The sequence below is a fragment of the Mauremys mutica genome, chromosome 3, assembly GCF_020497125.1.
Source record: "Mauremys mutica isolate MM-2020 ecotype Southern chromosome 3, ASM2049712v1, whole genome shotgun sequence".
In the NCBI taxonomy this organism is placed as follows: Eukaryota; Metazoa; Chordata; order Testudines; family Geoemydidae; genus Mauremys; species Mauremys mutica.
In genome coordinates, this window is record NC_059074.1 from 51,501,298 (window position 1) to 51,516,797 (window position 15,500).

At 47.9% G+C, this 15,500-nt stretch overlaps 1 protein-coding gene across 1 annotated transcript in view; it reads right to left on the reverse strand.

Moving 5' to 3' along the window:
• Positions 1-15,500, reverse strand: part of LOC123366211 (protein eyes shut homolog) — a 95,536-nt gene that overhangs the window by 41,729 nt on the left and 38,307 nt on the right. The window contains exon 5 of the mRNA XM_045009441.1: positions 13,832-14,006. Within this exon, the coding sequence (XP_044865376.1) occupies positions 13,832-14,006 (175 nt within the window). The remainder of the gene's footprint in view (positions 1-13,831; positions 14,007-15,500) is intronic.

Below are 15,500 nucleotides of genomic sequence, written 5' to 3' on the forward strand. Positions count from 1 at the left end.
CACGAGGTGGGAGGCTACGGGGACCCACACACTCATCCCCAGAGGGATCGGCCAAGCAACAGAAAGCTGCCATATGCAAACTTTTGATTTGGTTTCTGGATTTGTCCTTCCCTCCTCCTCCACCCCCCAACCCAATACCCCCCCCCTCCCCAGTCTGCCTTCTGATTTCTCTCAATGTGTTGTGCAACAAATAATAAAGAACAATTTTAAAACAATTTAGACTTTATTTCCTTTCATATATATATAGGGGGCTGGTAACTTCAAGAGAAACAAACACAACTGTCACACCATACCCTGGCCAGTCATGAAACTGGCTTTCAAAGCTTCTCTGATATGCAGCACGCCCTGCTGCGCTCTTCTAATTGCCCTGTTGTGCGAAATTGGCCATCAGGTGAGTTGCCTCAAACTCTCACCCCACCATAAACATCTCCCCCTTACTCTCACAGATATTGTGGAGCACACAACAAGCAGCAATTACAATTGGAATATAGGTTGTGCTGAGATCTAACCAAGTCAGTAAACTGCGCCAGCGCCCTTTCAAACATCCAAAAGCACATTCTACCACCATTCTGCATTTGCTCAGCCTATAGTTGAACTGCTCCTTACTACTGTCCAGGGTGCCTGTGTAAGGCTTCATGAGCCATGGCATTAAGGGGTAGGCTGGGTCCCCAAGGATAACTATAGGCATTTCAACATCCCCAACAGTAATTTTCTGGTCTGGGAAGTAAGTCCCTTCCTGCAACTGTTCAAACAGACCAGAGTTCCTGAAAATGCGAGCATCATGCACCTTTCCTGGCCATCCCACATTGATGTCAGTGAAACGTCCCTTGTGATCTACCAGTGCTTGCAGCACCATGGAAAAGTACTCCATGCGGCAGGGGCGGCTCCAGGCACCAGCACGCCAAGCGCGTGCCTGGAGCGGCAAGCCACAGGGAGTGCCCTGCCGGTCGTCATGAGGGCGGCAGGCAGGTTGCCTTCAGCGGCATGCCTGTGGAGGGTCCGCTGGTCCCGCGGCTTCGGCAGACCTCCCGCAGGCGTGCCGCCGAATCCACGGGACCGGGGACCTCCTGCAGGCAAGCCACCAAAGGCAGCCTGCCTGCCGTGCTTGGGGCGGCAAAATACCTAGAGCTGCCCCTGCCTTGTGGTTTATGTACTGGCCGCCCCGGTGTGCCAGGGCCAAGATAGGGATATGCGTTCCATCTATCGCCCCACCGCAGTTAGGGAATCCAAGCGTATTAAAGCCATCCACAATGGTCTGCACATTTCCCAGAGTCACTACCCTTGATAGCAGCTGATCAATGATTGTGTTGTCTACTTGCAGCACAGCAGCCCCTAGAGTAGATTTGTGCACTCCAATCTGATTCCCGACTGACTCGTAGCTGTCGGGCATTGCAAGCTTCCACAGTGCTATGGCCACTCACTTCTCACTGTAAGGGCTGCTCTCATTTTGATGTCTTTGCACTTCAGGGCAGGGGACAGCAGGTCACAAAGTTCCATGAAAGTGGCCCTACGCATACAAAAGTTTCGCAGCCACTGGGAATCATCCCAGACCTGCAACGCTATGTGGTCCCACCAGTCTGTGCTTGTTTCCCGGGCCCAGAATCGGCGTTCCATGGCATGAACCTGGCCCAATGCCACTATGATCTCCCAGTCGCCACATGCCGTGCTTCTAGGAACGTCTGTGTCCATATCCTCATCAGTATAGTAATTACACTGTCGTCGCTTCCTTGCCTGGTTTTGCAGATACTGCACATACTGCTGGATAATGCTTGAGATATTTACAATGGTCAAAAGTGCAGCGGAGATCTGAGCGGGCTCCAAGCTTGCTGTGCTATGATGCCTGCACGGGTAATCCTGGAAAAAGGGTGCAAAACGTAGGATAGCTGTTCAGTTCAAGATGGCCAATAAAAGGCGGTAAATGGTTGTCTTCTGTAGCTTTCACAGACTCAGCAAGCTCGCTAGAGCTGCAAGAGGGTGAGAGAAGAGTTTGTAGCGGAAGTGTGAGAAAAGTTTGTGGTGGAAGCTGTGCAGCTCAGTTCACGATGGTCGAAAAACGGCGGGGAATTGTTGTCTTCTGTAGCTTGCACACAAGCCCAGGACAGACAACATGGAAAAATTAGCTAGCGATGCAAGAACGGGAGAGCAGAGTTTGTGGCGGAAGCTGTGCTGCTCGGTTCATGGGAGCTGAAAAAAGGTGGGAAATGGTTAGATAAAAAAGTAGATAGAAAGACGAGAGGACGTGAGGTGGATTCATAGTACCAGGAGACAGGCGGTGCACCGTACTGCACCATCTGCTGGCAGTATGGCATCTGCTGTACCTTTCACGGAGGGAATAGCGAGTGACAGCACACACCCAGAAACACCCGACCCGCGAGAATGTTTTTGCCCCATCATGTACTGGGAGCTTAACCCACGATTCCAGTGGGCAGCAGGGACTGCGGGAACTGTGGGATAGCTTCCCACAGTACACTGCTCCGACATTTGATGCTAGCCTCGGTACTGTGGACGCACTCCGCCGAATTCATGCGCTTTAGTGGGGACACACAACACCGAATGTATAAAATCGCTTCCGAAAATTCGACTAGAATAAGTTTGAATTAATTTCGTACTATAGACGTACCCTAAGAGAGGTGCTGCACAAGGCAGATGTGGGGGAGCAGGCCCATTAGAAGGAGAAAGGAGATCTCAAACATACAACCCCAAAGATCACTTTGGACTGACGGATCCTGGAAGTCTCAGATACAGGTTAAAGTTTTGTAACATTTGCACTTTGGTTCATATTTCAGGGTGCCATATTTTTCTGAAACAGTTCACCCAGCCCTGCCACTTACATACCTGACAACACTCTTAACACACAGTCTTAATACCCTCATACAGTGATTTCAGAGGCTTAAGGGACCATACCAGGGACCAAATTCAGCCCTGAAGTAAGCAGCACAAATCCTGTTTGAGTCAAGGAGAGCTGGGCCTCTCTATGTCACTGCCAAATTGGGACTCATAACGAAAGTATAATGTATCTAATCTATTCAGTATCTTCCAAAATGTCTCTTTATTAATTTAATACCAACTCTGTATCTTACATCATATAAGCTTGTGCAATTGTGTTGCATTTCCTGGCACCTACATGGCAGTAAGCTACAAGGTGTAATATTGTCCCCTGTGCCTTATGGCTTTTTCTGAAGTTCTTAGAACAGCTCCTTCCATTAAACACATCTTCCTACATTAAACACAGAGCATCCTTGAAAATGTGTCTTGCTGGACGGGAATGTGAATCAAAGAAAACAAGTCATAGTTAATCACAGACGAACAAATACGCCAGGGATCTTTTCATATTTACTCAAACTCTAACAGGTGAAATGAGTCATTGTTTAAACCCTAAAAGTCATGAGATCAAAGCTTTACTCAGTAAGAATGATTCATATATTATTGTACATTAATTCAATTTGATTGCAAATTTCTTCTCTTTAGGATAAGAGGCTCTTAAATATTAATCATACATTTGTGAAAGGAATTTAGAAAGATGTCAAGAAGCATGTATAATTTATTAGAAAGCAGCGCTGTACATTACTGCTTGAATAGTAGGCATACATCATCTGTATTAGGCTAGGACATAACTATGCAATTTGCAGTAATTAGGGATGGAAGGATTTTATAAAACCCCAGAACCTCCTCTATGAACCTCCTGTATGCTTTTTGGAAGTTGGAAACAGTCTACGGATCAGTCAGACTTCACAGCATCACAGCAGCAAAAATTTTGGCCATATTGTGATAATTTTATGTTGAATAGTATTTTATATCATGAGTAATCACACTGAAATCAATGGGGCAATTCTGAGGTAAGGCACAACCTAAACTGAGTAAGCATATTACAATCTGACCCAGAGAAAGGTATCCTGGGAAATAAAAAGTTATAATCTGAAAAAAAGCCAAAGCTGAACTGACATAGTCAGCAACTCCCCTATTTTCAGAGAAAGACTGAAGAAAATTTCTCAACTTTTTCTCTACCAGATCTTTCCACATTTATTCCTATTCACTGTGCATCTTGATGATGTAGGTTCATCTTATTAATACAGACACACACACACACACACGCACACGTTTTGTAAATATATCGACAACAGTTATTGTTGATATATTTACAATATATAAATGTATATATAAAAATATCATAAATATATATCATATAAATATATTTTGTAAATATATCAAAAACAGTGTGCAGGAACCTAAGAGATTTTAAAAATCCAAACTCTGGATTTACAAATTTAAGGTTTAATTTCTTCAGACTGTGATCTCTGATGTGCCCGTGAATGTTTTGCTGCCCAGTGTGAAGCAGCTGGGATGAGAATCTGCACCTCCAAATCAGAGGTCATGGTCTTATCCCATAAGAAAGTGGACTGTTCTCTCCAGGTGAGAGGGGAGCAGCTGCCCTTAGTGGAATAGTTCAAATATCTAGGGGTCTTGTTCCCAAATGATGATAAGCAGGAGCTCAACCGGCAGACTGGTGTGGCGGTGGCAGTGATGCAGGCACTGTTCCAATCCATGGCAGTGAAGTGGGAGCTGAGTTCTCGAATGAAGCTCTTGATTTACAGGTTGATCTATGTCCCCATCCTCATCTATGGTCATGATCTTTGGGTAATGACCAAAAGGATGAGATGACGAGTACCAGCAGTGGAAATAAGGATCTTCTTCGAGTGCTTGCTCATATCAATTCCAATGCCGCATTCATGATCGTTGGAAGATTTTTACCCTAGCAACACTCGGTGAGTTGGCTGAGGCGCCCCCTGGAGTGGCAACCTTATAGCGCCAGATATATGTCCCTGCCGACCCAGTGCCCCCTCAGTTCCTTCTTGCCGCCCGTGACGGTCGTTGGAACTGTGGAGCGCAGCATAGCTGATCTCCACCTCTCTAGCTTTACTCGTTGTACTGTAGATAGTTGTTTAGTGTCATTGTTAATAGTTTTAGCAGTTATAGTTTAGCTAATAGTAAGTTTGTACATAGTGTAGATAGTACTTGGAGGGAACGGGGTTCATCCCCTTCCCTCCTCCCCGGTACCAGGGTCCATGCCAGGTCCCCGGGTTTCAAACCTTGCTTGGCCTGTCTCAAGCTGATGCCTATGGGAGACCCCCACGACCCTTGCTTGAAGTGCCTGGGGGAATCCCATCAACCAGATAAGTGTCACATTTGTAAGGCTTTCAAGCCTCAAACAAAAAGGGAGTGGGTCTTTAATTTAAAACACCTCCGAACAGAAGCAGCACTTAGCCCGGTGCGCAGACCAGATGCCGTCGGTTCGAAGTGCACCTCCTGCACCGGAATGACCCGGCACCAGCAAAGACTCTCGGTACCGGACGTCTCCGGCACCGGTACAGTCGCGACATCGTTTGCTGTCTCCGCGGCCCAAGAAGCAGCACAAACCACCTGCTGCTTCTGTTCAGTTGCAGACATCGCCTGTGGCCCCATTGGAGCAACAGCCTGGACCGGACCGTCGCACTAAGGCTCCAACTCTGGCACTGCCGACTTCGGCACCATCGATTCCGGTGCCGCAAGGGCCGTTGGGTCCGGTGCACATAAGCTCCCTGGTGCGCACGTGGTTGAGCTCAGCCTGCCATCCGCTCTGGAGACCTTCTCCACTGCTCGCGACCTGATCGCGCTGACAGAGCCTAGACCGCCTCAGCCCCCGGCACCGCCAGTGTGGACTGTCCAATCTACAGGCAAACCTGCCTTCATGTGACCCTCCTTGCAGAGTGAGACAGCTCGGCACCGATCTCGGTCCCGGTCCAGGTCGCGGTCCCAATCCCGCCGATGGTCCCAGACCCGGCACCGCTTGCTGTCCCGGCACCGATCTCCATCTCGGTGCCAGTCGTACTTGCGGCGCTGCTCCACCTCACGCAGGTCTTCCTCCTGGTATGATCGGTACCAATCCGGGTCCCGGCACTGGTCCCGGCACTGGTCGCCTCGCAGCCGATCCCGACACTGTAGATCCTCATCGATATCTAGATCAGCCTCCTGGCCCCGTTATGACCATCGGTCCCGATCCCGATTGCAGAACCGCCGAAGATCCCGGCACCGATCTCCAGCTCCCAGGCATGAACTGACAGAGCGGGACGGTGCAACGCCACATGGGCGTTCAGCCTCTTCTTGGCCTTCATGACCAAATTCATCATCGTCCCAGGTGGGAAGTGGCTACCATACCCAGGGACATGACGCTGAGGGTGCTAGCCAGGGACAATATGAAGGACAGGATCCTGATCAGGGACCCCCCACAATGGCCCTTCTGGACTCCTTGGGCATACCACCAAGCCCAAGGTATCCCCTCAGGTGCTTCTCAATCCGCTCATTTGGAGCATCGGATGCCTGAGGCCACTGTGAGCCGCCCTCCCCCGGTAGACTTGGAGGCGACTGTCCTACCACCAGATCAAGCCCATGCCACCACCATAGTGGACCTAGGGCAGCAGGACCCTCCCCAACCTGAACATCCCCAGGATCTGCTTGTCCCAGGGGTATCCTCTTCCTCCTCGCCTGATGAGGCAGTGGCAGGCACGTCCTCCTCTGGCCCACCACCTATAGATCTTCATGCACACCAGGATCGCCTGCATAGGGTGGCACAGAACATGAACCTGCAGGTGGAGGAGGTGGTGAAAGTGGAGGATCCGGTGGTGGACATTTTATCGGCTGATGCCCCCACATGTGTCGCCCTACCTTTCATTAGGACCATCCAGGCTAATGCCAATACGATTTGGCAGTCCCCTGTGTCTATTTGTCCCAGGGCCAGAGGGGTGGAGAGGAAATACATGGTGCCCTCCAAGGGCTATGAATATCTGTATGTTCACCCTCACCCTTGCTCCCTCATGGTGCAGTCAGTGAATGAGAGGGAGAGACATGGCCAGCAAGCGCCCGCCTCTAAGTCCAAGGACACTAGGCGCCTGGATTTATTCGGGTGCAAGATTTATTTTGCTGGTGGTCTACAGCTCAGGGTAGCTAACCAGCAGGCCCTCCTGAGCCATTATAACTATAACACCTGGATCTCGATGGGGAAGTTCAAAGAGTTGGTCCCCCAGGAGTCCAGACAGGAGTTTGCGGCCTTGCTCGAGGAGGGCAAGAAAGTGGCGAGGACATCCCTGCGCCACTTTAGATCTTTAGATGCGGCAGACTCGGCAGCTAGAACTCTAGCCTCAGGCATGGCTATGCGCCGCATTTCATGGCTACAAGCATCCTGTCTTCCACCGGAGCTGCAGCAGACCATTCAAGGCCTACTCTTTGATGGCCAAGTGCTGTTCTCTGATAAAACTGACCCCAGACTTCAGAGTTTGAAGGACAACCGGGCCATTATGCGCTCACTGGGCATGCAGCAAAGAATCCTGTGGCACCTTATAGACTAACAGACGTTTTGCAGCATGAGCTTTCGTGGGTGAATACCCACTTCTTCAGATGCAAGTCACTGGGCATGAATACCCCGGTGACGCAACACAGACCCCTCCGTCCCATGAGCGAACAACCCCCAAACAAAGAGCACAAACAAAAGACTTCCCTCCACCAAGATTTGAAAGTATCTTGTCCCCTTATTGGTCCTCTGGTGAGGTGTCAGCCAGGTTTACTGAGCTTCTTAACCCTTTACAGGTAAAAGAGACATTAACCCTTAACTATCTGTTTATGACAGCCCTACCCCTGGAATCAGATCAAAAAGGGCTCTTTCTAATGATCAAAATGCCAATCCCTCATTTTAAGAGTATCCCTGATGGGGCATAAAGTCCCTTGTCCTGGGAAAAGACACACTTTGTTCCCTATTTCAGCAAAAATCATGCAAGGCATCATAGACTATGATGCAAATATATGATTTTCTAGCATATACAACTTTGGCCTGCAAATAGAACACTGGCAGGTATTACTGCCCCTTACAAATAAAAACAAAACCATTGTATTTTTGGGTCTTTATTTACTTAAAACACAGGTGGCTGCCCTACTGCTGACTGGAATGTCAAGTTTAACTCACAAATCACAGAAAATGCTGCACATTTCTGCTGCTACTTAAATCTGAAGCACCATCCCCATAGCAACTGAATCTCTAGTTTAACTGCACTGTACATTCTTCCCATGTGGAGGTGTGAGCAAAGTGCAGAAATAGCTCAAACTAGCAACAACACAATCTCTGGAGGGAAATCATTTTCAGGAGGCTCAAAATATTTGAACACAAACCAAATATTTGAACACAAACCTCTTCAGAGGGCCACAGATGATTTTAAAAGAGAAAGAAGCACCCATAGAGCCTGTGTAAGCAGGTACTGTCAGATATTGTGCACTGACCAGGGCCAGCTCCAGGGTTTTTGCTGCCCCAAGCATCAAAAAAAAAAAAAAGATGTGATTGTGACCGGCGGCAGCTCCACCGTGCCGCTTTCTTCTTTGGCGACAGGTCCTTCCCTCCAAGAGGGACCGAGGGACCCGCCGCCAAATTGCCGCAGAAGAGCCCGACGTGCTGCCCCTTCCCCTTGGCTGTCCCAAGCACCTGCTTGCTGAGCTGGTGCCTGGAGCCGGCCCTGACACCGACAAAAATTACACAAGAGCTATAGAGCTGCCATGTTGTCAAGGTGCTGCACTTCTGGCCGAGGGCAATTCAGGGAGTGTAATTGTTTAGGAAATGATTGAAGTAACATTAAAAAGACACACATACGTGTACACACACATACACGTGAGAGACAGATATGATGGGCCTGTTGTGATAACTGGGTTTACAAATTTGCCCTAATTGTGAGCTCAACTGTGAGAAGTGAAAGTTCATTAAATGCCACAATTAACTATAACAACCACTGTTGATTGGCAAAGGTGCAAAAGAAAGACTCAGTACATTCAAACACACAAAAAGGCCTCTTGATAGAACCCAAGGCTTGCCCAAGATCACATTTGGTAAACAAGAAAAGGGTGGAGTCTGAAATCATTACACCAGAATTGGTGTGCTGGAAACGAGCCTAATTGGTGGCAAAAATAATGGGGGTGAGGGTTGAACTATTCTACCCTTTACTCCTTTTTTTGATCTTTAAAGAACATGACTTTGGGAAGAAAAATTGGCTACAGGAGTGAGCTTCACTATCATGGCTGCTGTCCCTCACACACCATCTTTTGGGCCCCTAGACTTTCTTCATCCCAATCCTGAAAGATGTCTTGAGCAGACTGGGCCAGAGAGAAGGTGCCAGATGCCATCACCATGTCCACCAGTGTTGGTTGGATCCCGAACACCACCGGTCTCACATCCCCACCCACAGAGTATGTCCTTTTCTTCTTTTTCCTCTCTCCTATCCCTCTCATAGACTCAAAGGCCAGAAGGAACCATCATAATCATCTAGTCTGACCTCCTGCTCTCTCATCTTCTATTTAATAAGAGTCTGGCGTGGCTGGCCAAGACTGTATATTTTGCTACACTGATGTAAGCCAGTGACCAGAAAGAGGCAGCTAAAAGAAATGGCCTAAACAACCTGAGGCTGGTGTGAGTTTGCCAGGTCTCAGAGTGGCTGTGCCTGTGTTTTTCCAGCAGTGAGACTGCAAATGAAAGTCAACACCAGAATCAGAAGCTACATTTATTTTCTTTTCTTTTCTTTTCTTTTCTTTTCGCCTTCCAAGAAATGGGATCGGACTGTAACAAAACCAGCAGCAACAACATCTCAAGCCCATCTCAACTAACTTCTCTTTTCCCCAAAAGGAGAGTAGTTACCACCCTTAATACCACGTAAGCGATGTCAAACAAGGGATGTTTGTTTCCCCCCCCCTTTAAAGATTCTCTCCTGCTAAAGAGAAAGGGAAGTTGTTAAGATTAAAACCTTTCTTAATACTTTGATTTGGACACAGGGGCAACATGAGGACAGACACATGCATGAAATTAAGTGGCAAGCCACAACTTTTATTAAATTTTAACACAGGGGAGGGGTGCTACCCACCCATCACCATACTCGCCTTTACCAGGCATTCAACTGGTTCCAGTGCAGGGGCTACAGAGCTCCTTGCCATATAACCCATAACAGGTGCCAGGGATTCTTACCGTATAACCCGTGACTAGCGGCAGGGTTACAGGGTTCCTTAAGATATAATCCATAATGTGGGGTAGGATATCCTCAGCCTATACCTCAGGACTCAACATTTTTTGAGCCATAGCACAGTCCCTCCCACAGGAGAGAGGATGTAGCAGAGTGGGGACCTCAGCCCACAAGAGCCACAAGGTCTCATCCTATCAAATGCACCCAAAGCCCAACACCAAAACTGCATGTTTTCTACCTCTGGATTTTAGTCTCTTAACCACACTAGAATAAACAACTCCACCCCAGTACCTCAGTTAGTACTAAGCATGTTTCTGCTCAACCCAGTTGTGGCTTGAAGGTGCTGTGAGGAAGGCAAAAAAACTCCATAGTCCTCTGCCAACTGGCCCAGAAAAAAAATCCTTCCTGATCCCTATAACAGGTGATTGGCTAGACCTGCAGCATCTCTCAGGCTGGGTTCCAATTCCTGGTTCGGGTTGGCTGCTGGAATGGAACCAAAAGAGGCTCCATATCATTCTTGCACTGGGTTAAATCCTGGGAGCTGGGGACTGCTGACCAATCAACACCCCTCTGCCTCAGCCAGCCAATGGGTGCCAGAGCCTCCCAGAGGTAGGAGCTCTTTATTATCCCTTGGCAAGTGTCTCCGTCCCCTACTGCTGGGACCGCCAGCTCTATCACATTTCCCCACCCATTGATGCGGGTGGATGGTATTTACATTTCAAATGCTTTAACTGGTTTTCCTGCTTTTTCTGTATCTTTAATAGAAGGATTTTTTAATAATGTGTTTGCCATGGTACTAAGCAGGCGAAGGTCTCTGTCTACCAAACCCCCAACCTTGTTTAAAACTGTTTTATGTCAGACAGTGACTGAGTGATGTTAACACCTTTGAATCTTTGGGCACATTTATTCCATCTGAATTAGTACAGCAGACTGGTGCTGTTTAGTAGGGACCACGATAAGTGAAAATCAATGTAACACTAGCCCAAGCCATAACTTAAGCTGGAGTTTAAAAAAATTGTGTTTTAAAAATATTAAAAGGTACATGAAATCCACATAGTATCAAACCATCCAATATAGCTACACCTCCCTTGGCTTTCTGTCCTCTCTCCAAATGTTTCCCCAACTGCTGCCTCCCTCCATTCACATGCACACATTTGACAGAGGCTCTGTGTTCCTCTGGAATGTTGGAGGGGCATGTGACTCAGAACAGAGCCACAAGAGCTGCTGAGCAGAGAGGCTGCAGGTGGGCAGCTTGGAGGAGGCTGCCCACTGTTCCGGGCTTCAGCCTACTTTTTTGGCCACTTGTGTCTTTCTGGCTGGCAACTGACCTCTTTTCACATATGCTTCTGTAAATGAAAATGAAGCTTTAATATGACTTTCTGAGGCTTTGCTCTTCAGAAAGAGCAAAGTGTAGATGGTGACAAGGATTTTGTGGCTCTGGAGGGATCAGGCAAGATCCTGCACTTGTGCCAGTAGGGATGTGACACTTAATATAGGAATGCAGTATGGCTGAGCGACTAGAACCAAATCACAAATAGACTGCTGCTCTGCAGGAGTTTTAGGGATAAAAGAGCAGCACAAAATCAGCACAGGCTTTGTCAGGTGTACAATCCTTTTCCCTCACACTACATTGTTATTTGATTTTCTGGAACTGTATGGCTATATTTTACATACACATTGAGCATACATAGAGTTTATTATGTAAAATGTATGTATCCCTTTTCCTGTGTCATGTTTTCTTAAGTGATTTAAATCAGTACATCTTTGTAGAAAATTATATTAAGTATCTAATAAATGAACAAAGTAAAAATTAATAATCTTCTCCCAGTAAATACCTTTAAAGCCAAGTTTCCTCATGGAACAAAATTTTTACAGTTGAGTTATAAACTATTGCAAAACCAAGGTTCATTTCTGCGGAAGTGCTGACCCAGAACTGCAATACTAAATTCTAAAAAGTGGCCTGTGTCCACACAAAACAGCTCACCCTAGGCATTTTATAACATTTAATCATACTGGTTGGTTGCAACATTTGGAACAAGAGGACTCTAGCTTCCATTCTACAGGAGTTTCTTCCCAGAGTGGATAGGAAACCATAAAACATTGTACAGATAGACTCCGTTAATCTATCGTAGGTGCTTAAATGGCCCCCATCAATATAGTATCTGAGTTCCTCACAATCGTTAATATTGTTATCCTCATAATATCCCTGTGAGGTGGGGAAGCACTATTATCCCCATTTTACAGGCTCAGAGAAACAAGTGTCTTGCCTAAGATCATGTAGGAAGTCTATAGTGCATCGGGAAATAGAACCTCCATCTCTAAGATGCCATCCTCCCTTACCTCTTTCAAATTTGTCTAAAATCTCACTTCTATCACCTTGCCTATGAGACCTGAGGTGAAAGAAAAGGAAAAAGTAAACCCCAATCCCATAATTAGTTGACAAAACCATCATGGCGTGCATGTATATTATTGATGGCACGACTGTTTCCCACATTCTCCATTCCATGTTTTTGTGCTGTTTACTACCTTCACCTCTTGTATCATTGTAACAGTTTGGGGACTATGTCTGTGTTCAAATATGAATTCCTCTTTATTATATAGAAATTATGATTGTAACCTTCCATGTGGATTAGAATGTCTATATAGAAACAGGCTATATTTGGAGAACTGAAACAGGGCCATCAAAGAATCATCAACACTGAATAACTCTACCCTGTACAGCCATAGCCATTGACTTTTAATGACTTTCTGTCAGCAATACCGTATGGGATTGCAGCCTTGAAAATTCCAGCAGAAGGAAAGTCACAGACTACTTTAAAAGTGACATGCTTGCTGAGCAAGAGGAGCCATTTAGTCACCAGAACCAGAAGACTCAGCCGGAGGAGTGAGGCAGAAAGAGGTGGCCCCCCCTTAAGAACTTGGACCAAACATAGAGACACAAAAAGGGGTGAGACCATATTAAGGGGGTTTGTGTTCAGGAGTTTGTTATTTTGCCTGGATCTGTAACTCTTGTAATATCTATGAGTAAAATGTGTGTTTAAGATGTTCCTTTGTGAAACTTATGTTCCTTAACGGCTATGAGTCCCCAAAGAGTTAAACTATAATCCAGAGTGCCCACAAAGGTGGACTCTGGGAGAACATACACTGGTCTCAGGGTTGAGGGCAGGTGGACTGTGGGGGGTCTCATATCCCAGGCAGGGGTGTCAGACAGGGAGTCTGTATCCTGGGAGTGTGCCCTAGAGGCCAAGAACTTTTGGACTCTGCTTAGATCCAGGTGGTGTGAAAGCATGGTGGAAGGTGCAATGGTTGGGTCTAGTTATAACAGCCTGTTGACCTTCTGGAAGGGGAACTCAGCCAGGGCTGTAACACGCGTATTAGGCTGAGAGTGCCTCCTCCTTGGGATAGCAACACGTCTTTACTTGTTTTTACATGTTTGGCTATGTCAACTATTAACTAACTGTAGCTGGAATTTTCAAAATCACCGAGGGTTAGCCTAACTCTGTTTCATTTAAAGTGAATGATAAAACTCCCATTAACATTAACCAGAGCAGAGTTAGACAATGCTGAGCACTTCTGAGAGTCCCATGCAACAAAAACAATATTATTACTTTAGTACTCTAGTATTAAAAATGCTGACATGCTCTGTGTACCCTAACCAGGTCCTAAGCCAACCAGTCCTCCAACATATATTTTTTTCTTCATAAGTAACATGGCTTTCCATTTTTATTTTCCAGGCACTAAATAAAGATGTTCACTCTATGAACATTCAAATACAGCACTTTCATGTTTTAGTATACTGATATAATACTCACTAAACAGTAGAGCCACTTTCCATGCACATTCCACCATTTCTGCATTTTATTAAACTGCATGGGGAATCTTCACATTGTCCTACACTGCGACCTGCATTGGGATGGCCTGCCGGAGTCCCTGGTGATTTAAATCGGTGATCCTTTCCAGTGCGAACTTCTATGTCAAAAATACATCCTGGAAGAAAAGAAAAGAAAAGAAAAGAAAAGAAAAGAAAAGAAAAGGGAATAAGCCTCAAAATACAAACAGGAAGTCAAAGCAAAAGAAGTAGGACTATGGTTGTGTTTGCTATGCAGGAGGTTTGGTGGCCCCAGCTATAGGGTATTCTGGATTGGGTTTCTCTCCATCTCCCCTGTTGAAGCTGTTCCACTATGTGTAACAATTTAATCGTCAGTACACCAGAGAGATTGACTTTATAGCCCAGTGACTGGTGCACTCACCGGAGATGTTGGAAAGTCATGTCCAAGTTCCTGCTCCAAATCAAGAGATTTGAAATGGGGTCTTGTGTGTCCCAGGTGAGTGTACCGGCTACTGGATATTCTGAGACATACTCCCGCCCTTGCCAGCTGGCTTTTGTGTGAGTTAGGTGTGCTCTGAGCATGGCTACCTGATTGGGCCTCATGGGTGGGAGAATGCCTAATCTGAGAATCCTCCCGGGGTTTAAGTATGAGGAAGGTCCCTGAGAAGCTTGTTAACTATGGAGTGGTGTCAGGACTTGAGCAGCTTTGTGCATGCCCACCAGCAGAAATGTAAAAATCTATAGGGTTGGGCATCAGCAGAGAAGTGATCTTGAGAAAGTCAGTGGTACTTTAATAAGAACACAAGAATGACCCTACTGGGTCAGACAAAAGGTCCATCTAGCCCAGTATCCTGTCTTCCAACAGTGGCCAGTGCCAGGTGCTTCAGAGGGAATGAACAGAACAGACAATCATTTACTAATCCATCCCAAGTCGTCCACTCCCAGCTTCTGGCAATCAGAACCTAGGGGCATTCAGAGCATGGGGTTGCATCCCTGACCAACTTGGCTAATCAGGGCCGCCCAGAGGATTCCGGGGGCCCGGGGTCTTCGGCGGCGGGGGGCCCTTCCGTTCCGGGACCTGCCGCCAAAGTGCCCCGAAGACCCGCGGCGGGAGCCCCCCGCCGCCGAATTACCGCCAAAGCGGGACCCACCGCCGAAGCGCAGCCCGGTCTTCGGCGGTAATTCGGTGGCGGGGGGGGGTCCCCGCCGCGGGCCTTCGGGGCACTTCGGCGGCGGGTCCCGGAACAGAAGGGGCCCCCCGCCGCCGAAGACCCCGGGCTGTGCTTCGGCAGCGGCGGCAGCGGCGGCGGGTCCCGCTTCCCCCCCGCCCCGGCCCCAGCCTCAGCCTCTTACCCGAGCGCGTCTCCGGCGGGGCCTGAGCTCCGTCCCGCTCAGAGCCGCGTGGTGAGGGGGCGGGGCTGTGAGCTCCACGCCGAGCGGAGGCAGCTGCCCCGCCCCCTCCCCACGCCGCTCTGAGCGGGGCGGGGCTCAGGCCCCGTTGGAGCTCCCAGCCCCGCCCCCTCACCACGCGGCTCGGATCGGGGCGGGGCTCAGGGGCTCGGCCGGAGACTCGGCGCTTGATGCGCCGAGGCTCCAGGAGAGGGGCGGAGGCGGGAGCCTCCGCTCTTCTCTTGGGGGCCCCTGCGGAGCCC